The sequence below is a fragment of the Nicotiana attenuata genome, unplaced genomic scaffold, assembly GCF_001879085.1.
Source record: "Nicotiana attenuata strain UT unplaced genomic scaffold, NIATTr2, whole genome shotgun sequence".
NCBI classification, from domain to species: domain Eukaryota; kingdom Viridiplantae; phylum Streptophyta; class Magnoliopsida; order Solanales; family Solanaceae; genus Nicotiana; species Nicotiana attenuata.
The window spans coordinates 2,378,100-2,403,627 of record NW_017670235.1 but is presented as its reverse complement, the minus strand read 5'-3'; the positions used below and the strand labels follow the sequence as shown (position 1 = coordinate 2,403,627).

Genomic DNA, 25,528 nt, shown 5'->3' with positions numbered 1-25,528 from the left:
ACTTTTAAGCTCAGGATCACTTCCTGCAAGGCATAAAACACGTACTAAGTGCAATTCACTATCATTTGAACTCAAACGCACGTAAAAATGTAGTCATTAGAATGTAATACTACGGCTAAAACACGAGTTTCTAGCCTAACATCAGATATCATAGGGTTCGCTAGATGTAGTGAAGACTGTGCTGCCTGAAGCACATCACAGATATTGTATGAGACATATTGAAGCAAATTGGTGTAACAAAATAGAGAAGTGGTAAAATGAAAAAACTAATGTGGTGGTGTGCCTGGAGTAGTTATGAGGAAGAATTTGTAGATCAATTATTAAAATTGGGAGAATTGTCTAAGGATGTTGCAGAAGATCTCTTGCACTATCCACCAACTTCTTGGTGTAGAGCTTACCTTGATACTCAGTGTAAGAACATGATGGTAGACAACAATTTCACTGAGTCATTCAATGCTTGGATACTAGAGGCTACGAGCAAGCCTATCATCAAAATGTTGGAAGAAATTAGGGTAAAAGTAATGAAATTGTTGGTTGCTAATGAAGCTAAGGTGAGCAGTTGGACTGTTGATTACAATCCACAAAGCATGAAACCCTTTAGTGATTATAGGCAAATTGCTCAAGGTTGTACGGTGGATTTTGGTGGTAATAGTGGATATGAGGTGTCAGAAGGTGAGGATAGACACACATTCAATCTCCAACAAAAGAGATGTACTTTTAGTCTTTGGGACTTGTCTGGTATTCCTTGCCCTCATACAATAAGGGCTTTGATATACAAGAAGGATAATCCTCTAACAGAAATGAATTGGTGTATAGTAAGAATGCTTACTTGTTAACATATCAACATAAGATGAAGCCTATGTGGGGTTCAAAGTTCTGGAAAGTTACTACTACTTCATCAAAACAACACCATGACAGTCACATTACATTATCCAACTTGAGATTAAACTAACAAAGCAACACCATGATATTCCATTGACAATCCATTGCTTGAACATTTTATCCTTCAACTTTTGAATCAATCCAACATCACCTGCCAGCAAATTCTCATGATCTGCAACTTTCTTCTTCAAATAATCATTTTCTTTCACCTTCTCAATTTCTTCGGCCACATAATTTTCAAGATTGACCATCCTTCCACTACTAGAAATTCGGCAAAAACCGACCAACTTTGGTCGGTAAAAAAATCGGCCAAAATCTGACCAAAGTTGATCGATTTTTTAAAATATTTTAATTTTTAACTTTTTTTTACGAAACCGACCAAACTTTGGCGCAAAAATGCGGGAAACTATTTTTGAGTCCCGCGAAATTTATTTTTCGTGAAACCGACCAACTTTGATCGGTTTATGCAATTACAATAAATAAAAATTAATATTAAAAAAACGACCAACTTTGATCGGTAAATTCGTTTTCGGCCGGTCATTTTAAAAAACCGACCAAAATTTTCGTGCAAAAATACAATTAAAGAGTATAAATAAATAAAAAAAAAAAGACAATCTTAAAATAAAATGCTCCAATGGTCTAGTGGTAGAATAGTATCCTGCCACAATACACACCGCGGTTCGATTCCCAGACGGTGAATCTTTTGATTACATAATTAAAATACCGACCAACTTTGGTCGGATTTTTTTTTGCAATATTTTTTTTTGAATTTAATTTACCGACCAGCGTTGGTCGGTAATTTCCGACCAACTTTGGTCGGTATGTTAAAACGACCATCAAAATACCGTCCAAGCGTATTTGGTCGCATTTTGGTCGGTAATTGGTCATAACCGGCCAAAGTTGGTTATTTTTTTGGTCTGTATTTACCAAATTTCTAGTAGTGTTCGCTCCAAAATGTTCTTTTCATGTCGAAGACTATCTTTTTTCTTTTTCAACTTGCAGATCATTCTACGATTCTAGGAGGAAGCTCGTCATCCTCCTATTCCTAATAAGAACATTTTTTCCCCTGTCCAAATATCACAAAGAATCCGAAATCACCATTTACCCGTAAACTAATCTTATTCCTCACAAAATTAATTGAGACTTACCTCCGGCATTGAACACTTGGAAAATCGTCTCCCAGCATTCAACGAAGTCCAAGCAACAAAATAACTAGCAGCCTTTCCACGATAACATTTTCTCCTCAACCCAATTGAGACACTAGAACACACAGACATTTTCTTTATGAGTGGAGATATTGAAGATGACAGAAAAATTACCCTAAAGCTAAACTTATTTCAAAGTTTATGAGATGACAAGAAAAATTGAGTTGAGATTAATGAAATCATAGAAGAAGAAGAGGAGGAAACGAAAGAGGCGACGGGGAGTAAATAAAAGGAGGTGGGGTCGGTAAAAAAGGGTGGGGGTTGGTAAAAATTGATTAACATTAATTGAGACTTATTAATGGTGGCAAGAGGCTAAAGATACGTCCGTTATCTAGAGGTGCAATAATATCACGGTTTGGATAACGACAGGGACACAAATGGGCTCAATATTTAACGAATGATATTTGTGCACCTGGACGAAGACTACAGTTTAGGCCCTTTTCCGTATTAATTACCCAAGTATAGATTTTTGTTTGCTCTTTAAAATATAACCACAAAAAAATGGTGGTCCCCTTGGATGGCCAAAAGTGTTATGGTAAAGGAACCAAGGAGGATTCACGTAATTCATGGATTGCTCTGAACAATTTATAATATTTGGTAAGCAAATAAATAGAAATTTAGTCAACTCATAAAATTTTTGTAGAATATAAATACTCTTTTTAGTTACCTAATGAATGTGAGGTAAAACCTTTTCGGTAAAAGTCAACAGAAAAAAATCAGAGAGTTGTTAATGAAGTTTTCAAAAGATCAAATATCTATAAAAAAGAAAAGGTCAAAATATCTTTTACTATAATATGGAGGCAAAATTTAGCTTTTTAACTAGAGGAAAAAGCACTTCAAGTTTTCCCAATAGCGAATAAAAATTAAAACTCTGTACCTCAGTCTCTCCGTTAGCTTCCTTTCAAATCTCCATACCAGTTCTTTTATTGGATAGAAATTCGAACCTTAAGAATTTACTACAACTTGCCCTTTCATTTGAAGGTGTTACACGTATAGTTTCAATAATAGAATTGTATCATGTAGGGTTTCAATGGTTCGGTTCGGCCGGTTATTTTATAAAATTTGTATCATATCATTTTTTTCATTATTCTATTATGTATAATCAAAATTAGACTTTTCGAAACCATCCCAATCATGTCGGTTTCTCTTCGATATCGGTACGGTTCGGTTAATTTTCGGTATTTTTTTTAATATCATATAAAATTCACCAGTAGAAGTAGAATGCAATAACATACGTTCTTTTATAGGACTTAGCAAAACTCTCTAGACATTTTTATTGTTTAAAGGGTGATGAATTAAAAAAAAATGGCTAGAGTATAGATCCATAAACAATTCTACAACAACGTAAAAGAAATCAAACAAAGGCAAAGAAAATATAAATCACACGAGTTGAAAGATATACCAAACCGGGACTCAAGAATAAAGTCTATAGAAGATTAAATATTCAAAAAGATAAATCTAAATTATATGAAAGGAAACATATTCAATACATTGTAGTTTGCTACTCATAATCGCTAGAATACTTTGTGTCTTGCTAATAAAGATACTTGAAATAACTTAGTTTAAGTAGAAGTTGCATAATAGGTTTTACGAATTAGTATTTTGAGTTTAATTACTTGTTGGCTTATAATAGTTTTCATAATTCTAATGCCCAAAGAAAAGTTAATACATTATTATTTTTAAACCTACTAAATAAATATATTTGTCACATGTAAAATTTATTCGGTATTTTTTCGGTTTATTTTTATAAAATAAAAAATCTACTCTAATTATCGGTGCGGTTATAGATTTATATAAAAACCTACGGTTTCTTAAAAAGAAACCCAAAAATCGGTTCGGTGCGGTACGACAATTCGGTCGATTTAGTCGAATTTCGAATATCCACCGACACCCCTAATATCAGGTAACTAAGTAGTCTTTCGTAGTAAAGTCTTTTCATGATTTTTTGACCGTCTCAAATAGTTCTTCATAGAGATTTCGCATGTATAATTTGTTGAAAGTAAGAATTAAGAAATAATTATAATAAAAGCTAAAATATATAGAACATAATTTTAACGTGCCTTAAAAGTTACTGAAAATCTTTATCCAAAGGAGTCTATTTCATTTAAAGGTGAAGAGAGTATTCTTTACTATAAAAAAGTAGTGCATTAGTATATATTACTCTCGCAGTCCCAAATAATAGTTAGCTAAATTTATTTCAAAATACTTAATAAAGATAGACCAAAGGTAATTTAGGTGTGATGATCCGATAGGTCAATTTCAGTTTTAGTCTTCATTTATGTGTTCTAAGACCTCGAACAGCTCCGTTTAGCCTTTCTCGATTTACGTGTACAGTCCGCGCCTTTTTTCGGAGAATTTTTATGTGAAAAACTAAAAAAAAGTGAAATTTTGCCTTAAAACATTTGAGTTGACTACGGACGTTTTATATAAACGGATCTGGCTCAGTATTTTGACAGTCCCCGTGGGTCTGTATTATGATTTGGGAGTTGGGCGTATGCCCGGAATCGAATTCGGAAGTCCTTAACTTGATTTAACGTAATTTGTTGAAAACTAGCAATTTAAAAGTTTAAAGAATTTCTATGTTTGACCATATGTTGACTTTGTTGCTACCAGGTTCGAATTTCGGTTTCGTAACTTGTTATAAGTTCATTTCAATATTTATGACTTGTCTGCAAATTTTGGTGCAAAACGGAGTTGATTTGACGTGATTCGGACGTCCGGTTGTTAAATTGAAAGTTCTTAAGTTTCTTTGAAAATTTGATTCGTTTTGGTGTTTGATTTGTAGTTCTAGTTATTATTTTGGTGTTTTGATCGCACGAACGAGTTCGTATGATGTTATGACACTTGTGGGCATGTTTGGTTTGGAGCCCGAGGGGGTGAGTTTCGAATAGGCTTCGGGTGATTTTGGGATTAGGCCATTCCTGATTGTTCACTGCTGATGCCTGGTGCTTTGTGATTCGCGATCGAAGAGGAAACTTGGGGCTAGGTGGCTTACTCTACGCGAACGCGGGGAATAGGTCACGAATGCGAAGCTTTGGGGGCTTAACCTTTGCGAACGTGACCACCCACACGCGAACGCGAAGGTTTGTGGGGTTCTGTGGGAGCTGCTCATGTCACTCTATGCGAACACGAGCACAGGCTCGCGAACGAGAAGGCAAGGGGGGTAAGCTTTCGCGAATGCGAAGAGGTGACCGTGATCGCGATGGCCTTTTGGCCAATACTCTTCGCGAACGTGTCAGGTGCTTCGCGATGCGAAGAACACCTGACGCCTATACTTTAAAACTTCTAAAAATAGGGATATCACCCATTTTTTACCATATTCTCATTAGTGCTCGCCCTAGAGGCGATTTTGAAGAGAAATTCCATCACTATTTCATAGGTTAGTATACTTTAACTCATTTTCTTCCATTTCCATCAACACCCATTGATTTCTAGCCTTAATTTATGCTCCTTCATGGTAGAAAATTAGGGATTTGGGAAGAAGGGAGTTTTGTAAAATTGAGATTTAGACCTCAAATTGAGGTCAAATTTCGAAACTAATCATATAATTGGGCTCGGGGGTGAATAGGTAATTGGATTTTGATCTGAATCTCTGATTTTGACCAAGCAGGCCCGAGATTAACTTTTTGTTGACTTTTTAGGAAAAGTGTAAAGATCTTACCTTTATGTATTGTGATTGATTTTCCTCGCATTGATTAAATAAATTTGTTTAGATTCGATTGGTATGAAGGCGAATTTTAGAGCAAAGGCTCCAGTTGAGTTTTGATTTGCTTGCGGAGCGCGGCAAGTGTTGGGTCTAACCATGATTTTTGAGGGAATTAGGGACCCTTGAACTATATGTTATGTGAATTACATGTGTAATGGTGTATATGCGAGGTGACAAGTGTATATGCGCCGTCAAAATAATTGTTTCCATGCTTTCCTGTATTTCATTAATTATCTTATTCCATGTCTTAACTGTCACATGCCTTAATTATTTTCTATGTCGTAACTTGTTACTTGTCATCTATTTACTCTTGTATTGAAATATTTGTTTCTTCCATGATTCCATGATTAATTGCTATTTGCCTTACTTGTCTTACTTGTGCACCTTAACTGTCATATATTTGGCTTGGCTTGTTGTTGTGTATTAATTGTAACATTCCTTAATTTGGTATGGGGTTCCTTTATGGTGTTGCTTTCATACTCTTTAATCGTAGAGATTCTCTTGAATTGATTATATTTATTGATTTTTGTTTATGGATCAGGTTGCACGTTGCAACGGGTGGAATAAGGGAGGATTGATATTGATATGGTGGGATCGAGTTGCACGCCGCAACGGATTTTATATGTGATTTTGATATGGTAAAATAAGGGAGGATTATGGTATTGATTCTGATTATACGGTGGGATTGTGTTGCGCGCCGCAACGATTTTACAAGTTATTCTTGATATTGATATGGTGAAATAGGAAGGATTGTGTTTGTACGGTGGGATCGGGTTGCACACCGCAACGGATTGTGTGTGTTGTACTCATTGTTGTATTGTGTTAACTTTCAGTATTTTCATATGAGATTCTGATGACTGATATTTCTGGTTTTACTGATTTTGAGGATTGAGTTTGCTTTCGTCAGTTAACTGCTCTGTCGTTATTTCATGTGTTTCTTTCCTATTGTTATTATTATTATTATTATACTGCATACAGGTTATATAAGTGACCCGATTTAACCTCGTCACTACTTCATTGAGGTTAGGCTCGGCACTTACAGAATACATGGGGTCGGCTGTACTCATACTATACTTTGCACTTCTTGTGCACATTTTGGAGTCGGTCTTAGCGGCGGTCAATAGATTGCTCGGATTGATTGCTTGACGGACACTTGAGGTACAACTGCACGCTGTCCACAACCTTGAAGTCCCCTTCCATATCTCTCTAGCTGTTTACTGTATTTCAGACTGTTATACTTTCAATCAGACTGTTATTTATAGTACTCAAGTCGCTCTGTACTTGTGACACCAGTTCTGGGATTGTATCAAGATATTGTTGTTATTATGGTTCTTCTCACTATATTTCGGTTTATTCAGTTTTTGTGTTATTATTTAATTTTGAATTGTTAAAAGTTGCTAAAAACTATTTCTAACATTGGCTTGCCTAGCAAGTGAAATGTTAGGCGCCATCACGATCCCGAGGATGGAAATTTCGGATCGTGACATTAGGCAAACACTCTAGTGATTAAGGATATTAAATATATTTCTTAGGAGTCTATAAAAATCTTAAAAGGTAGATAACAAAGATTTGAGGTTACAATTCATAAGGTTTAGAGGATAAACTGCAATTTACTCGAAAATGAAAACATCAATGTTCCCTATAGATTGGTATCAAATTTGATCAAATCCATCTATTTTGAAGGGGAAAAGTTTCATACCCATTATTTACACCAAGTGACCAACCAATAGGTATATAATTTTATCATTTTTAATTTTCATTAATCAACATATTTTTATTTTAATTTTACTTAACTAATATAAATTGATGTTAATATAACTTTCGCGCGTAATTTTTTTCTTTCATGGCACGTAACTATATATGTCCGTTTGAAAATATTTAGCCAAAACTATCCCTTATCTATTGAGGTAAGTCGATTTTAGTCCTTTAGATTTGCTTTTGAACATCTTTAATATCATAAGTTTGATAAAGTGCGATACTTTTGGTCCGTCGGTCTTCAAGTTGAAGTCTTAAAATTTGCCGATCTTAAAATTGAATTGTTTAAGCCCTCCGAATGTTCGAGTTGAAGTCTGCAAAGTCCGCCAAATCTTCAAAGTTTTCCAAGTGTTCAAATCGAGGCCGTCTTCGAGTTGAAGCTTTATAACTTTCCAATCTTAAGGTGGACATATAAGTCCATTTGCACCTTAAGTTGGCCTCACCGATAGTCGAGCCACATTGAGAGTAATCTCTCCGATAGTCAGGCCACATTGAGAGTAATCTCTCCGATAGTTGGGCCGTTTTGAGAGTAATATCTCCGATAGTCAAGCCACATTCTGTGGCATATAAGTCTTCCAATCTTAAGGTGGACATATAAGTCCGTTTGCACCTTAAGTTGGCCTCGCCGATAGTCGAGCCACATTGAGAGTAATCTCTCCGATAGTTGGGCCGTTTTGAGAGTAATATCTCCGATAGTCAAGCCACATTCTGTGGCATATAAGTCTTCCAATCTTAAGGTGGACATATAAGTCCGTTTGCACCTTAAGTTGGCGTCGTCGATAGTCGAGCCGCATTGAGAGTAATCTCTTCGATAGTCAGGCCACATCGAAAGTAATCTCTCCGATAGTCGGGCCGTTTTGAGAGTAATCTCTCCGATAGTCAAGCCACATTCTGTGGACATATAAGTCTTCCAAACTTAAGGTGGACATATGAGTCCCTTTGCACCTTAAGTTAGCCTCTCCGATAGTCGAGCCACATTGAGAGTAATCTCTCCGATAGTCGGGCAAGGATGAGTACTCATCCCCTCACACCCCAAGATTGTCTTCTTCATGCATGGATCATCTCTTTGAACAAGAACATATCTTTTTCGCTTGACCTACAAAAAAAATGACAAAAGAAGAAAAGCACAAAAAAAGAAAAGGAAATTACCTTCGTGTCAATGCTTCTGAATCGTCAAATTTAAGCTAAACGTAGCTCGCAGATGTTGTTGATGCCGATTGAATGAAGGGCGTGCATATATTTATACAGCTTCCGAAGATGGGTATTGAAGAATTAGTACCGATGTGAGATCGCTGACTATCAGTATCGAAGAAGGACTAGGTGTCCTATTCCTAATTCGATTAGAAAAGCCAAAGACGGCGAAAGTTTCCTTACCTACATGTGGTTGATATGTAAAGAGTCAGGCACTTTGGTCGTTACAGCTAATTCACATGTATATACTACTGGAATTTGAGACAAGCAATATATTACTAATATGTCTCCACAACTGTATGATGTACATGTTTAAAGATTCTTACATTTGCTAGGCTTACGTGGAAACATTGGAAAAATCTAATTCACTGTAACTTTGGCAATATTTGCTATTAGTTATGGCGTCAATTGCTTTTCTATTTCACGTGAGCATGTTATCCTTGAAGTCTGACAGCATTGAGAGGTTTATTTAACCTTGCAAATGTATAAGCTCTAATAGGAGCATTGGAGGATGTATACTTCAAGTCCTGTCTGCGTATTTCGACAAATTTATACCTCAACAAATCTTGAAGTAGGGGGCATTTGTAGACATATAAATTTTACATAAATTAAATTCATAAAATAATTTGGACTATATTTTAAATTCAAGATATATTAGTCCAAATAAATGTTACGAGCTAATATATAAATGAATTAATTATATAGGTCCAATATATATGGATTAAATAAATGAGTCTTAATCCATTGGGCTAGCCCATTTAATTGGGCTAAAGTGACGAGCCCACTTCATTAAGCCCAAGATGTCATCTTCCTAGAGGCCCAGTTTGGTGCCACGTGTCAAATGACGTGGCGCACCAAGTCAAACGGAAGAGCCAATAGGATCATGCCACGTGTCAAAATGACAAGGCATGCCAAGTCACACTAAAAGGCCAATGAAATCGTGCCACGGGTGCAAGTGACATGTTTTGGCCAATCAAATGCGGTCATGTCACACTTCAATTTGATTGGTCGGAAAGAGTTTGTTCTTATCATAACTCTTCCCTTCCACAACTATAAATAGGGGTTTTCATAACTCAGAAAAGACACCAGAAGTTATAACAAGAAGCAAGAAAGAGCTCATGGATCAAACGCTGCAAATTCTTCCACAAGTTTCAAGCTTCAAGCGATCAAGTTCAAGTCCAAGCAATCAAGCTCAAGCTCAAGAACAAGATCATCGTTCGTGGTGATAACTATAAATTCAAGATCAAGCTCAAAGGCCTTTGAATTTATTTGCAATTGAAAAGAAGAATCAGAGGATCCATAGAGATTGTAACACTCAAATATTCGAAATAAAATACTACGATTGTTGCAATATTTTCGGTCTTGATTTTAATTTTCTCGATGCAAATTTATTGTCTACACCTACGCATAACCAATGCATAAGAAACCATGGTATTAACAATGCATTGGGTTATAATGCATGCATTAGCTAAGTTAAAGATAAAATTGTCCTTCAAATTGATGCTTGATTAAAATATACTATTATATTAATGCAAGTTTGAAATAATCCAAGAAAGGGAGATATAAAATTATAATCCCAGTAAATGAATAAATAATTAATTTGCATATTTTCTTTTTTATAAGTAAATATTCAGTTCTATACTACAATATAGGTAGAAAAAATAATTTCAAAAAAAACTTTTTCATATAAAAACATTCCTTTTCTTTTAAAAAGATAAAGTGATGGACTGATTATGAGGGTATTTTTTTTAAACAAACAATTCTTTTAGATATTGTGCAAGGTTTTAATGCATCAAACTAAACAATGGATAAAAAATATAACAGCATAACTAATGCAAACATAATTAATACCAGCATTATTAATATAGAATATTCAATATTATTCTTATACACTTTATCAAACGGCCCCTTAGTTTTTAACTTTATTCTAGTTAGTTAGATCAAAAGTGCTATGCCAAAATAAACCTAACCCAATAGATAAGGGACAAAAATGGCTAGAACATGGTCCATTTAACAGTGTACTTAAATGTTTTGCTGTGCTGGTATTATGAAGACTAATCGTCCCCACATTGAGGGCCCACCAGTTATGCGTTATGATTAATTAATGAAAAGGTGATTAACGGCAATGGAGAGGCCCTCATCTTCCTCTACAGTCTACAGACAGCGCCGTATATTTATTGCTACAGCGCTAAGACCATTAAATTAAATATATATATATAGAAGTCGGGTAATTGTGTCGGTTCAATAATTTTCACACGTTAAACCCAAACAAACAAAACAACAGAAGACAGATCATCAACCGTTTGTCTTTGTCATGCTGTGACTAACGTTGTCCGACATCGATAGCCCCTTTGAAGTGCAACCACAAAAAGGCCAAAACTCACATGCAAAATTATTTACATCAGGAGAAAGTAAAATTTTTATGAGGTCATAATATTTGTGACGATAAAACTTAGTTTTTAGCATTAATGATGAAATAAGTAAAATTTAAAAATTTTTATATAAAAATGTACAGTTCTTTAGAATGAACTAATACGAAAAATATGTTATATTAATTGAAACAAATGGAGAAGTATAAAATCACTAGCTCTAACTTGTAAGTTTAAAATTTGAATTATTCGGTGCAAATAAGTCTTCCCTATATGCTATAATAATTAAAGATAGTAACCTAACATGATAAGTATAACTTAATAACCCATTGGGATATAAGATTCTTTTTCACTTTTTTTTTAAAAAAATATTTTTATTTTTTTTCGAAATAAGTGAACTTCAAAAAAATCAAAAATTATATTAATGTCCAAAAACAAACTTGAAAGAATTTTCTTTTTAGAATTTTAGTGTTCTTATGTCCAAACGCCCACTAAATCTGTAATCCTCTTCCTTCAGTGTGGAAAAAGGAAAAGTGGTCAAGTCAGAGTCGAGTAGTCCCCACAGTAGACTAGTTCCATTTTTGGCATCGGCGATTCATCTTTGTGAAGTAAAGAGAAATGAGTGGTGGTGGAGAAGGGGAAGGGTCTACATTGGAATTCACACCTACTTGGGTGGTGGCCGCCGTCTGCACCGTCATCGTTGCCATCTCTCTTGCCGCTGAACGCTTCCTCCATTTCCTTGGAAAGGTCACTCTTTCTCTTTTTTTTCTTTTTCTCCTGTTGCCATCTCTCCTGCCACTGAATTTCCTTTGTTTTGCTATGCAGTATCTGAAGAAGAAGAATCAGAAGCCTTTATATGAAGCCCTACAGAAAGTTAAAGAAGGTTCCAACATCTGCCTAACTGTTATTTTACACTGTTGTTTAGATTTGTACTTATCAATTAATGTTACTCTTTTAGGCGTTTTGTGTGGCTGTATAACTTTGATCAAATTGCATTTTTTGAATTGATTGATGAATGTGCAGAGTTGATGCTTTTGGGGTTTATATCCCTGTTATTAACGGTGCTTCAAAGTAGCATAGTCAAGATTTGTGTCCCTGAAGATGTTGTCTTGCACTTACTTCCATGTTCATTATCCGAGACGAATGAAGCTGCTCATGCTAGTCCTGGATCAGAACATCATCGCCGTTTGTTGGCTGAAGAAGCAGCTGCTGCTGGCTATTGCAGTGCAAAAGTAATCAGTTCGCTTTTTTTTTTTTTAAATCACTTTTTCCTGGTGTAGTTGCATTTACTTTTGGAGATCTTCTTTCTTAGGTCCATATTCCATAAATATTCTAATAAAAGAACTCATGTTAGTCCTAGTTTTTTGCACCATATTTTTTTTTTGTTTGTGAAAGGCTTCCGTCTATGAGCCTAAGAAAAAGGCTTCTTTTGTGGCAACTATACATGAGGTTGTGATTGTGCATTGAATGGTCCTATTAACTTAAATTGGCAATATAAAGTATATACTAATATAGACAGAAGTTTTTCATGCTGAGAAGCTCAGTAGTTCTAGTTTCATCCATATGATGTGTGCCTTCATAAAAGGAAGGTTGGGTAGTGCTTGTATTTGGAAAAAGAAAAAGATGACGATTATTGCATTGTCGTTTTATGGTTTTGAAATTTATTATCTTTGCTACAATGACCCATTGTTTTAGTTCTTTTTATTTACATACGAAGAAAAAGGGAAAAGCCAAAATTTAGGGATTACTTGTCCTTGATCTTTAGTAAGAGGCAATGTGAAAAATATTGTGCAGACATACATTTACTTGAATTATTTTCTTAAATATCCTGACACTAAAGTTGAATCCCATTTCTAATATCTGATTCTGGAGTATATATAATGATCTGTTTCTGTTAGAGTACAGCTCGATTGCTCCATTAAACTACATAATTCTTGGTTTTTTTTTTCAGCACAAGGTCCCACTACTATCTCTTGAAGCGTTGCATCACCTTCACATTTTTATCTTTGTCCTTGCGATTGTTCATGTGACTTTCTCTCTTCTGACAGTTGTATTTGGAGGAGCAAAGGTCTGTACTAAAAGCTTCTGCAGCATCTACTTGTTTCTGGTCTCTCTTTCAACTTTGTTTATTGTTGGATTTGAATGTTTGTAATTTGTCAAATGATGTTGTAGATACGTCAGTGGAAGCACTGGGAGGACAGCATTGCAAAAGATAATTATGAGACTGGGCGTGGTATGGAAGCTGTTTGGTGCATATAGTAAAAAATCCTCATTGGTTTCCTTTATGTGAATTTAATTTAATACTAGAATAATTGGGAGTTGATTGCGCTGTTTTAAATGATGATAAGCAAAGAAGAAAGAAAGTAATTGACTGATCAGAAAAGCTCACGCGGTCCTGTAGCTAATTTTGTTATGTACTTCTGTTTACTTTCTGAACCAAGACTTTATGTGACGACTGTTGACATATTGCAAGCCATGAAAGGAAAGATAACTAAAATACAGAGTTACTCCTTTAATACATCATATCCAGATCAAGTTGATCTTCAAATTAAACCAATTTGATGCGTTCTTTTGCAGTTCTAAAACCACCGGTCACACATGTCCATCAACACGATTTCATCAGGGACCGATTTGCTGGTTTGGGCAAACGTTCAGCCATTTCTGGTTGGTTGGTAAGAATTTTTCTTCCTCACTAAGCAGTTATTCTTGCCCTATCACATGTTTCTCCTCTATATAGCAAATCTTACCTTGGAAACAGCTCTTCAAACATCTTTATGCAAAGAAAAAAGAAATAATATTAAATTTAAGCTATTGAAGACGGGGAATGTGCATATGCTCTCAAAAGACAAATGAATACGTGATGACCACCTTCTTTTATCTTTCTTTTTCTTATCGAGTGCTGGATCGTGCCTCCAATAAGTCAGATATTATATCTTGATTAGCTAAGATATGGGTTCTTTTGTTCAGGGCGTTGAAAGAATTTATATAATAAGCAAGTTTTATGCTGTGTGTTGTTAGGGCCCTGTTACCTGAGAATTCTTAATAAGCAAGTAGTGGTTCTTATATAAGCTGAGCACTTAAAATATTTTCAAAACCACGCTGGATAATCATCCGTTTAATTTATTAGTAAGAAAAAAGGTGAAGAAATAGGGAAATCTGTAATAGAGCCTTACCACATGGTTGTCAGGTGTCTTTTGCTTTTGACGTAAGCATCTAATACTTTTGTTTGCTTATTGATTAAAACTTGCAGCACTCTTTCTTTAAGCAATTTTATGGTTCTGTCAGCAAGTCGGATTATGCTGCCCTGCGTTTGGGGTTCATTATGGTAACGTCATTGTGTTCCTATATGATATAATCATTTGGTGTTTTGCCTTCTTTTTGGTGCTTAATCAGGCCATATAATAGTGAACCTCGCTTCTCTTTGGCAGACACACTGCAAGCAAAATAAAAAATTTAATTTTCACAAGTACATGATTCGGGCTCTGGAAGACGATTTTAAGACTGTTGTCGGCATCAGGCAAGTGATACTACGGAGATTTAGGATGAATAAATCTGTTTTCTTCTTGTAATTGGGTTGAATGGAAGTAAATCTTCTCGTTCGGTTTGTTTTGTTATTTAGTGGAAGCTTTCCTTCTTGCCCTTGCAGCACCCCACTGGCAAGAATTTACAGATGTTCTTTCTCACTCTTACAATTTTCCTGTATTTGTTGCAGTTGGTATCTCTGGGTATTTGTTGTCATCTTCTTGTTTCTGAATGTTAATGGTATGCCAACTCAAACTTGGAGTAGACATTATTACCTTGCAGCTGCTTTGCTTTAAAATGTCTCAATGTCATATGACATTTTCATGCTTCGAGTTATAAACCCCATACTGGTTACATAGCTGGTGTTATATTATGCTTATTATGATTACGTAAGATGTTGGAATATCCGAGCATTTGTTACCATGTGTTATTGGGCACTCCTACCCGACAATAAGCCAAAATGCTTGCAGTTTACTCCCTCCTTGAGGATGAGAAAATTGTGAATCTATCTTTGACTTGTCAAAAAAAAAGAAAAAAAATTTCTGAATATTGTTGCCTTGTACCCTATGAACATGACCTTTTGCTATTTTTCTCTGAGGCAAATGGTAATGATTTATCTATGTTTCCATTCAGTTTGTACATGTACAGTTATAATTTTATAACATTTCATTATGCTTCCGCGACTTTTAATGAAATTAAAGCATCGTGTTAGAATTTATTTGGTTTCATTTAACTATTTGTAGTTTCCCTTTTTTGTATAACGTTTGCAGTTTTCAGCATTCTTGAGATGATTCATTCAAGATATTGCATTTAAAATAGAACGTGTTGCTTGAATAACTTCCGTTTTGGCTTTAAGATGATTTTACAAGTTCTTTTTTTGTGTTTCATTCTGGTCATTTGTTTGTTGTTTAGATCTGAAAGCTGATAAATTCATTTTATATGTTCTCCAGGTTGGCACACGTATTTCTGGATTGCGTTCTTTCCTTTTATTGTGAGTTGCCTTATCATAATCTTTTCTTGTGGTTTCAAATGCTTGCCTGTAGCTAGCTTGAATTTAATTTATTAGAAAGCCATTCATATAAAACAGTTACTACTTTGAGCAGAACTGCTATCATTTAGTGTTTACTGAAACTACCTGATGCATATAGTAATTTCATATATCAAGCTATGTTTTTTCTCCTCCACTTTAAAACTGAATAGAATAATTTAATATATCAGCAAAAAATTAATGACTGCTATCTGGCAGTCAGATTGACGTGCTGAATTTTATGGGTTTATCTTCAAAGTAGCATCTTTTGCTACATAAAGCATATTTTTCCAAGAAGATTAGATGTGCTCTGTGGCACCTTTTGCACTATGATTTTATGTATATTTTTTCTACGTTCTTATAGCAGCGAAAGGCGAAAGCTCTTTGATAAAATTATATCTGAAAGCATGATCTTGTGCTAGCTGCATCAAGCCTTCTAAGGAGTTATGATGAATGTTAAACATGGATGTTTTCTTCTCATGCATTCAATTACTTCTCTTTATGATTTTTTTCCTGTTATTGGCTTTGAGTATTATATGATGTTCTCAATTTTTTCAACACCAAGCTCCATTTAGCAACAACCTGACTTGATTTCTTCTGTCACTTAATTTCAATTTTGGGTTTATCAGCTTCTGCTTGCTGTTGGCACAAAGTTGGAGCATGTAATTATACAGTTAGCTCATGAGGTAGCAGAGAAGCATGTTGCCATAGAAGGTGAATTGGTGGTAACACCTTCTGATGAACACTTCTGGTTCAACCGCCCTCAAATTGTCCTCTTCTTGATACACTTTATCCTCTTCCAAAATGCTTTCGAGATAGCATTCTTTTTCTGGATATTGGTAAGATATAGTTTGTTATACCATGGTTGCCTTTCGCTTAGTTCTCTATTTCTAATCTTAGTTTTCTTTTTCCCCTTATCGCTTTATAGGTGCAATATGGCTTTGATTCCTGCATAATGGGACAAGTTGGTTTCATTGTTCCTCGGCTTGTTATAGGGTAAAGTTCACTGCCCACTTCTGTATTAGCTCTACGCCTTTATCCTTTCTCCTCTGTATTGGTCCTCTGTTTCGGCAAGTGGAAAATATAGCAAATGTATATGCATTGCCTTAGCTTGTTGAATAGCATCTTTACTTTTACTATCCTATTTTGCTTTCATCACGGCCTTTATATCTATGATTTCATTGTTTTATCCAGGGTAATCATTCAGGTATTATGCAGCTATAGCACGTTGCCTCTTTACGCTCTTGTTACACAGGTTAGTTTTAAACAGGGTTCCTGAAGTAGCTTGGTTAGGAGTCTTGATATAACTTAAAGTTAAATCTATCTGTCTTTGGCATATTGAACTACAGATGGGTACCCATTTTAAGAAATCAATATTTGATGAGCATATTCAAGTTGGTCTTCTTGGCTGGGCAGAGAAAGTGAAGAGGAAAAAGGGATTGAAGGCGGCTACGGAGGGCTCCAATCAAGGAAGTTCAACTGAGGGTTCCAGTGTAGGATTACAGATGTTAGGAATCGGGCGAAAGGAACCACCAGCTAATGGAGCTTAAGCTAATTTATTAGGAACTGAATCCTGCAACCTTTGCCTGTAGGTGAATTTTGCATTTTGGTAGTAACGTTGCCTCGGATCACATTGTTGTTTATAGGGGATTGTGATTCTATATCCAAGCTGAAAGTTAAAGCTTCTAAATTCATCATATGTATTATAATACTGCTTGATTAAGAAAAGAAAGAGAATTAAAATGTTGCTAGTCCGTTTGAATCTGCGATGATTTCACTCATAACCTTATTTTTACAGGCTTCATATCAATTGCAATTTACAACTTAAGTGCTAGTAATATCACCCTATAATTGGCGTCAAACGAAGAGCTCAACCAATTCGATTGACTAGTATATGCAGCAAAGAAATGTATTGGTACGACCTTATTCTTTCCATTTATATAAGAATCCAAGTAGGATTGAAGGGAAATGAATGTGGCAAGAGCCCTCCCGAATTACTATAGCTCACTTTCCTCTTAGTTCGATGAGTCGGGCACTGTTTAAATATTAATCAACCTCAATAAAGTCAAAATTTTGTTAAGGTTAAAGTAGTAAGTGTTTAATTATTATTGGTCTGGTACAATATTACAGCTGGTAGGACGCTGGTATAATTATTCCATTGGAGTCAATGTAAATCTAATTTCCCTTTTTGTTAATTTCCTATCTCTTTAATTCTTTCGTTCTTGTAGCTTGTGTATACGGCCAAAATCGGAGAGTTCGACTTTAGGGCTACTGTGGCACTCCAACGCCCGACCTCGAGGAGCTCAAAGTGGAGTTTGAAGGCGAGACCCCGGGGTGCTTCCCTCGAGGGTAGGGGTGTTCATAAAAACCCGAAAAACCAAACCAAACCGAAAACCAAACCAAACCGACCAAAAAAAACCGATACTTTTTGGTTTGGTTTGGTTTTGGTTTTGAATTTTAAAAATCGATCAAATTGGTTTGGTTATGGTTTAATCAGAAAAAAACCAAAAAAAACCGAACCAAACCGACTATAGGAGTAAGTATTTCAAATTCATTATTACACCTATATATATGTATATTTTTATACAAAGTTTCAAAAATTTTATGGTAAATGTTAATAGTTTGCACTTTTAGTATAGTTCTTTACCTTTACATTCTAATTTGATTGGTAGTTTTCTTTTGTTAAGTGTAAGAATCCATTTCATGTTAAAAATAATATATTTTTAATTGAGTCCTTAAATTATTCATCACTATTTAATTCAATTATTATCAATATATCTTGATAAATAATAGATTTCTAAAAGGGCAATTTATTTGATAGTGTTACGTTAAAAATGTGGTCGCCGAAATATGTGTTTGGTAGTGTATGTCGTATATTTAAGAAAAAACCCGACAAATAACCGAAAAAACCGAAAAACCGACAAAATCCGACATAAACCGAATCGAGAAAAAACCGACTTAATTGGTTTGGTTTGGTTCTAATATTTGAAAAACCGACTTACTTGGTTTGGTTTCTTTTTCGGGAAAAACCGATCCAAACCGAACCATGAACACCCCTACTCGAGGGGACACATCAAAGGTCGATCTCAGAGCGACATGAGTCGGTGATCGACATGGAAGGCGGGAAACCCCCGAGGGCACACGATAAGGATTGACAGAGTCTGCAAGAATAGTACAAATCCGTATTGAGCCGTTATACAGCTGTACTAGCAGTAGTTATTCGTCATTTGTTAGACATGTACTATGTTGGGATTCACCCCTCCTATATAAAGGAGACCTTTGTCATTTTGTAAGGGACCTGGATATTGAATAACATACAACATTCTCTGCTCTCTTTGCTAAAACAACTGTTCTTCACATTTATTGCTTATTCTTACATTGTTCATTTATTGTTCCCCATTTATTGCTCATTATTAAGCGTAAAAGGCCATCTTTAAGGCCCTCACTGCCATTGATTCTTCATCAACAGTTAATCGTTATTAGCTCCGTCTAGACCTCGAGATCCCGCTTCAGCCAGCTCGAGGCCCAGCTTTGTGACCCCATTGGTTTACATATCTTATTCTTCTAACTTATACCCAACATCTATTGCTTAACAACTAGTATTAAAATAAATTACGTATTTTTAGAATCACAAAATCAAATATAATTGTAGTTTCCATTTTCAAGGTAAACAGTTTGGCGCCCACCGTGGGGCTAAAAATATAGTGATTGTTTTGGTGCTAGTTTTCTGAAAACACAAGTTATTCTTCACACTTTTTCTTGTCCAAGAATCTCTGATTTCAGGTAAAAAAACAACGGAATTGAGCTTCATGGAGAGAACGGTGTAGATGCTGGTGTACCACTGCAAAACCCAGGGGTAGCACCACAAAACCCAAGGGTAGCACCGGTACAAATCCCCGTCGACGTAAACTCACGCAACGCTGTGCATGTCGATGTGAGCTCTCATGCCAACGAGAGTGTGCGCGGGGAGGAAAGAGAAATTAGCCTTCAAATCATTTTAGAAATGTTACTAGCACAACAAGTGGTCATTGCTCAGCTACAAAGTCACCAAAAAACTCCAAGCACAACAGCAACGGAAACGGCTCCTCGAGTCGAGCAGGCACCGGAGAGATCGAGTAACAACGGGTCAGCGACAGACCCCGCTATTATGAAGATACTTGAGGACCTCGCCAAAAGGATTAAATCAGGAGAAAAGAAGATAGAAGATAACGATAAAAAGGTCAAGACTTATAACTCAAGGGTCGATCAGATCCCGGGCGCACCTCCGATCCTGAAAGGCGTAGATTCAAAGAAGTTCATACAGAAACCATTCCCACCAAGTGCGGCTCCGAATCCCATCCCGAAGAAATTCAGAAAGCCCGATGTCCCGAAGTATAACGGGACCACGGACCCTAATGAGCACGTTACCGCTTATACTTGTGCTATAAAGGGGAATGACTTAAAGGATGACGAGATTGAATCCGTCCTGCTGAAGAAATTTGGAGACACACTGTCGAAAGGGGACATGATGTGGTACCACAACCTACCCCCGAACTCGATAGATTCATTTGCCATATTGGCAGACTCTTTTTTGAGGGCACACGCCGGTGCCATCAAGGTCGCCACCAGGAAGTCTGATGTCTTCAAAATCAAACAAAGGGAAAACGAGATGCTAAGGGAATTCGTATCTCACTTTTAGATGGAGCGAAATGGAATTACCACCAGTCTCCGATGACTGGGCAGTGCAGGCCTTCACTCAAGGCTTGAACGAATGAAGTTTGGTAGCTTTGAAGCAGCTAAAACAAAATTTGATCGAATATCCTGCCGTGACTTGGACGGATGTGCACAACAGGTACCAATCGAAGATCAGGGTCGAAGACAACCAATTGGGAGCCCTTTCGGGCTCAGTATATCCTAGCAGGCTCCTAACGAAGGAACAAAGGTTTACGGAAAGGGAGTCAAGACCGAACAAGGAAAGATACCGCCCTTATGTAGAGGATCGAAGGAATGTCCAAAAGCGTAATGTGCCTCGGGGCGATCGAAGGTCAGATTGATGTCAAGTTTCTCGGGGACTTGTGAGCAAAGCCGGGTTCGATAGGCATACTAGGCCGGAAGAGGCAACCCGACTATCCGAGTACAATTTCAGCGTCGACGTCTTAGGCATCGTGTCAGCCATAGGTAGAATCAAAGATACCAGGTGGTCAAAACCCATACTGTCAGACCTTTCACAAAGGAACCCTAACTTGATATGCAAATATCACGGCACTTACGGTCATAAGACCGAGGATTGCATACAACATCGAGAAGAGGTAGCCAGAGTAATCAGCGAAGGACATCTTCAAGAATTCCTCAGCGACCGAGCTAAAAACCATTTTTAGGAGAGGGAGGCGAAGAGGAAGAGCGAACTAGAAGAACCACGGCACGTCATCCACATGATCATAGGAGGGGACGATGCCCCATAGGGACCCCTTGTCAGACGAACGGAAATATCCATCACCAGAGAAAAGCAAACTCGGAGTTACGTACCGGAATATGCTCTTACATTCAGCGAAGAGGACATCGAGGCCTTGTCTCAGCCGCATAACGACGCACTGGTAATTTCTTTTCTTTTGAATAAATTTCAAATCAAACGTATGCTCGTGGATCCAGGTAGCTCGGCCAACATAATCAGGTCGAGGGTGGTAGAGCAGCTAGGACTGCTCGACCAGATCATACCCGCCTGCCGAGTCCTCAATGGATTCAACATGGCGAGCGAGACGACGAAAGGGGAGATCATCCTCCCGGTCAACGTGGTCGGTATAATCCAAGATACCAAATTTTATGTCATCGAAGGTGACATGTGATACAACACCTTAGTTGGAAGGCCATGGATACACAGTATAAGGGCAGTGCCGTCAACCCTTCATCAAGTGATGAAATTTCCAGCCAAGGACGGAATAAAAGCAGTGTACGGGGAGCAACGTGTAGCAAAGGAGATGTTTGCGGTGTACGATATGGAACCAGTATCGGGGCCCTCCACCGCGAAGGAGCATTTAGACAAACAAACAGCCAAGTAGCAACCGCAACCAACATTCTCGGCTACACCCCAATGAGTGAATAAAGGACCGTGCTACGTCCTCGTAGCGGGCAATTGAATCGCATCGAGGCTCAAACGCTATCATTGCTAAGGTACGACCCTCTCCTTTTTTCATTTGCCCTTTATACTAACTTATCGCAGGTATTCAATTAGAAAGAATCGAAGCACCCTCCAACCCGAAGACCTTGGGTTTTAAAGCATGTGTCGCGCTCTTTTTCCCTTAGGTTAGGTTTTATCCCGAACGGGTTTTTTACCCGAACGGGTTTTACCGGCGAGGTTTTTAACGAGGCAACATCTATATGCTACCTAAGGAGAACTTATCAAGTATTCAAGGTTTCTCTTCAATCAACCTCAAATACTGGGGGGGCATCACCCCAGGAGGTCACCTCTCGAAAGAAATCAAACTATGCCTAGAAGGACCTCGATAGGAGAATGTTGTATTGGGCCAAACGGTCAAATGAACCGTGTCCATGTAGAATAATCGAGCCTCTAAAAGCAAAAAACGCGTACGCATGTATCAAGTAATTACGGAAGCCTCTTTGATTATCAACACTTTGTGCCTCGAAGAAATTCGCTACTGTCACGAAAAACGGCCCAAAAGCCAAAAACTCTCGAATACCCGGGGACTGTCATCAAATAGTCAGCTCATCGAGCCATTGAAGACTCGAATTCGTAAGACCTCGATCAGGCAACTTCAAGCTCATAAGCCCTCACTGAGGCAAACCAAATATGTAAGACTTTCAACAAGGCGTGCTTAAATTTATAAGACCTTAAAAAAGGCATAACCCCCGATATTAAGGACAAGGCTATATATCCGAGCTTGTAAGACCCCTAAAAAGGCATACCTTCGATATAGACGCCGAGGTCACCGCACATGGGGACTAAAGGCTACGGCCAAACATAAAGACTACGGTCAAACTAAAAGGCTACGGCCGAATTAACGCGGCTCGGAGACGTCCGACTGCCGCCATAAAGAGCTTCGATACCGGTAATCAGGCTACCATCGACATAAGCAAAAGAGCTTTGATACTATCAGCTTCGAACAATAAAGAAGGCTTCGAAAACAATCAGCCTTCAATAAAAAGGTTTCGAAAACTTAACTTTGAGCAAGCTTTCAAAGGTACTCTACTATCGTCACATATCGCCTCATAATCGAGGTTCTCATCTGAGCTGTCGAAGAGTCGGACGAACATAAAATATGCCAAGGCATAATCAGAACCTCAAAAGTCTTTAGCCAAAATGAGGTTAAACTATAGCCATATTAGAGGTCGCATCGACCCAATCTAAAAAGAGCCTAAGGGCCAATGCGTAAGAGCCTAAGGGAAAACCTAAAGAGCCTAAGGGCCTATGCGTAAGAGACTAAGGGCCAGCCTAAAGAGCCTAAGGGCCAATATGTTGAAAACCTAAGGGTCAACGAGACCGAATCAAAATTTGACTCATGGAGCTGACACCGAACGATCAACTATTATCAATTACTCATCGAGCATGAAAACCCGAGGAGTTTATATCATAAGTCCGACACACCAAACTAGTTATCGACAAGCATCAAAGTTTATTCCAAAAAGGCAAAAGAAAGACAAGAAATGACGAAGAGCAAAGAACCTTATATACATAATAAAGTTTCACAAAAACATATTTACAAGGCTCAAGCCTAAACCCTTTACACAAAAAGGGAGCAGATAAAAACCTAATCTATCGCCGGGGTCACTTGACCGGACGAAGCTCCCTCAGAAATTGTGCCTTCAACGGTTTGGCCCTCGACCCCCGGAGCATCAACGACCTCCTCCCCCTCATGGACATCGCCTTTGTCTTTATCGTCCTTCGAGCCGCTGGTCGAATCACTGGCTGAATCATCATTGGAAGAAAGCAGAGTTGCCGATTCTTCCTCTAGGGCCTTCACCCTCTCGATTTCGGCAGAAAAATTGATGCCCCTACATATATATCCGCGAGAGCCTATCTCCGAGACCTTAATTGGGCATGTTCCAAGTCGGGACAGTTTAAGCTTGGCCTCTTTTGATACCTTCTTGGCTCGAGCATTTGCAGCAGCAACATCATCTCGATATGAGGATATGAGCGCATCAGCTTCAGACTTAGCTGCAGATAGCTTAGCGACTGATTCAGCATGGAGGTCTCTGTATTTACGACTTTCTCCCTTTTCCCCTTGGAGTTGATGCTCGACCGAGATCAGCCCCTCTCGGAGGGCTTCTTTATCGGAGGACACTTCATCCACACGCTGCTTCAGCCCAAGCATTTCAGTATCTCTGATTTTAAGCTCCTCTCGCATTAGATCATCCTTTCGCTTAAGCTGAAAGAATCAAAGCAAGGTATTTAGTGCTTAATTGGCTAAAGCACAAAAGTAAGCCCACGAAGGTCATATTACCTGCTCATTGAGATCGGCCCGCTCTCGAGACATCCTCTCCTAATGTGCTCGAAGGTCACCTAGCTCCCCCTCCTTTTGGGCGTACATGGCCTTAAGTTCGTCCAATTCGGAAACGAGCTTCCTAAATTCATCCTCACAACGAGCCAACTCTACTTGTGACTTGAAAAAGGCTTGGTTGGAGAGCTTTAAGGCCTGAAAACACAGAAGAAGAGAGTTGGAAAAACAAGAATCGAAACTCAAAATACAGTGGTCAAGTTAAGATTACCGTTTGCCGACCTTCTCGGCTTCTTCAAAGATCAATGAGGCGTCGATATCGGGGCCTTCCCCAACCCTGCCAAAACATCCTTCAAACGTATTGTCCTCTCCGGGGGATGCCCCATCGACGGGAATTTTCATATCTTGAGCATCCCGTATCTGCCCAGGAGAGAACAACGGGCGCGATAGAGGATCATCTACATTGATCACCTCGACTGGTTCAACGGGGGCCCTCTCCCTCCTCCGAGGGGCTTCATCATTAGTTTTGACGGGTTCATCATCCAGGTGCCCCTCGGCACCCAATGTGCTTAGGTCGTTGGTCGGTTCGGGGACTTCGTTCGAATTCCCCTTAATAATCCCCCCATCTCGGATTGGGACCACCTCGGCAGCCTCCAACTCGGCCACCTTCGGATCAGCAGACTTCGAGGCAACAACACTTCTTCTCCCTCTAAGTGCCAACGGGCAGTCATCGCTCTCTTCGCCCTCAACACAAAGACCTTCGGTTGCTTCCCAGTTAAGGCCATTGAATCGGCCTCGGGCTTTTGGACCTTAGCTTTCTTTGGCTTCGGGGACCCAACCGGCGATTTCTTCTTTCTCTTTTTCTCCTTGGCAGGCTTCGGGGTATCTGCTTTCCCAGGCGGGGGTTCCCTCATCAAAACGGCCTCTCCAAGGCCCTGCATAGGCACAAAGGATGAGAGTACTAGCGAGAGGTATTCTTCTCTAAAAAAGAGCTCAAGTATGAACATAGACAAAAACTCATCGTGATTTTTGGCCTCCCAACGAGTCTTAGCCAGATCACGCCACACACTCTTAGCATATGAGCAGATCGAATCAAGTCGTCGGACCCAACCCGAGAGATTGTTGACAGCACCGGGGTACCACTCGATAGCTGTATCACCAATGAAAGTTAATTCAAAGTCAAGAAAAAATATCAAATCAGCGAAACATGTTTACTTACGATTCATATTCCATTCCTCAGGGAACGAAATTCTCTCAGCAGGGATGAGGTCCGAGGTCCTGACTCGGACAAAGCGACTCATCCACCCTCGATCCTTGTCTTCATTGATGCTAGCAAAAAAGGCCTTTGGGGATCGACGTTTTAGCTTAATCAGACTACCTCGATAAAGTCGGGGGCTATACAATCTAATTAGATGGTCAAGGGTACAAGGTATCCCCTCGAC

At 38.2% G+C, this 25,528-nt stretch overlaps 1 protein-coding gene across 1 annotated transcript; it reads left to right on the top strand.

The window, feature by feature from the left end:
* Positions 1-11,564: 11,564 nt before the first annotated feature.
* Positions 11,565-17,432, top strand: LOC109236361 (MLO-like protein 1). The gene is made up of 14 exons (XM_019402534.1): positions 11,565-11,855; positions 11,934-11,991; positions 12,132-12,340; positions 13,060-13,176; positions 13,281-13,341; positions 13,686-13,780; positions 14,359-14,433; positions 14,537-14,625; positions 14,821-14,870; positions 15,581-15,621; positions 16,287-16,496; positions 16,586-16,653; positions 16,852-16,912; positions 17,007-17,432. Exons 1-14 carry the CDS (start codon positions 11,727-11,729, stop codon positions 17,205-17,207), a joined length of 1,464 nt encoding a protein of 487 aa, XP_019258079.1. The 5' UTR covers positions 11,565-11,726; the 3' UTR covers positions 17,208-17,432.
* The last annotated feature ends 8,096 nt before the right edge of the window (positions 17,433-25,528 follow it).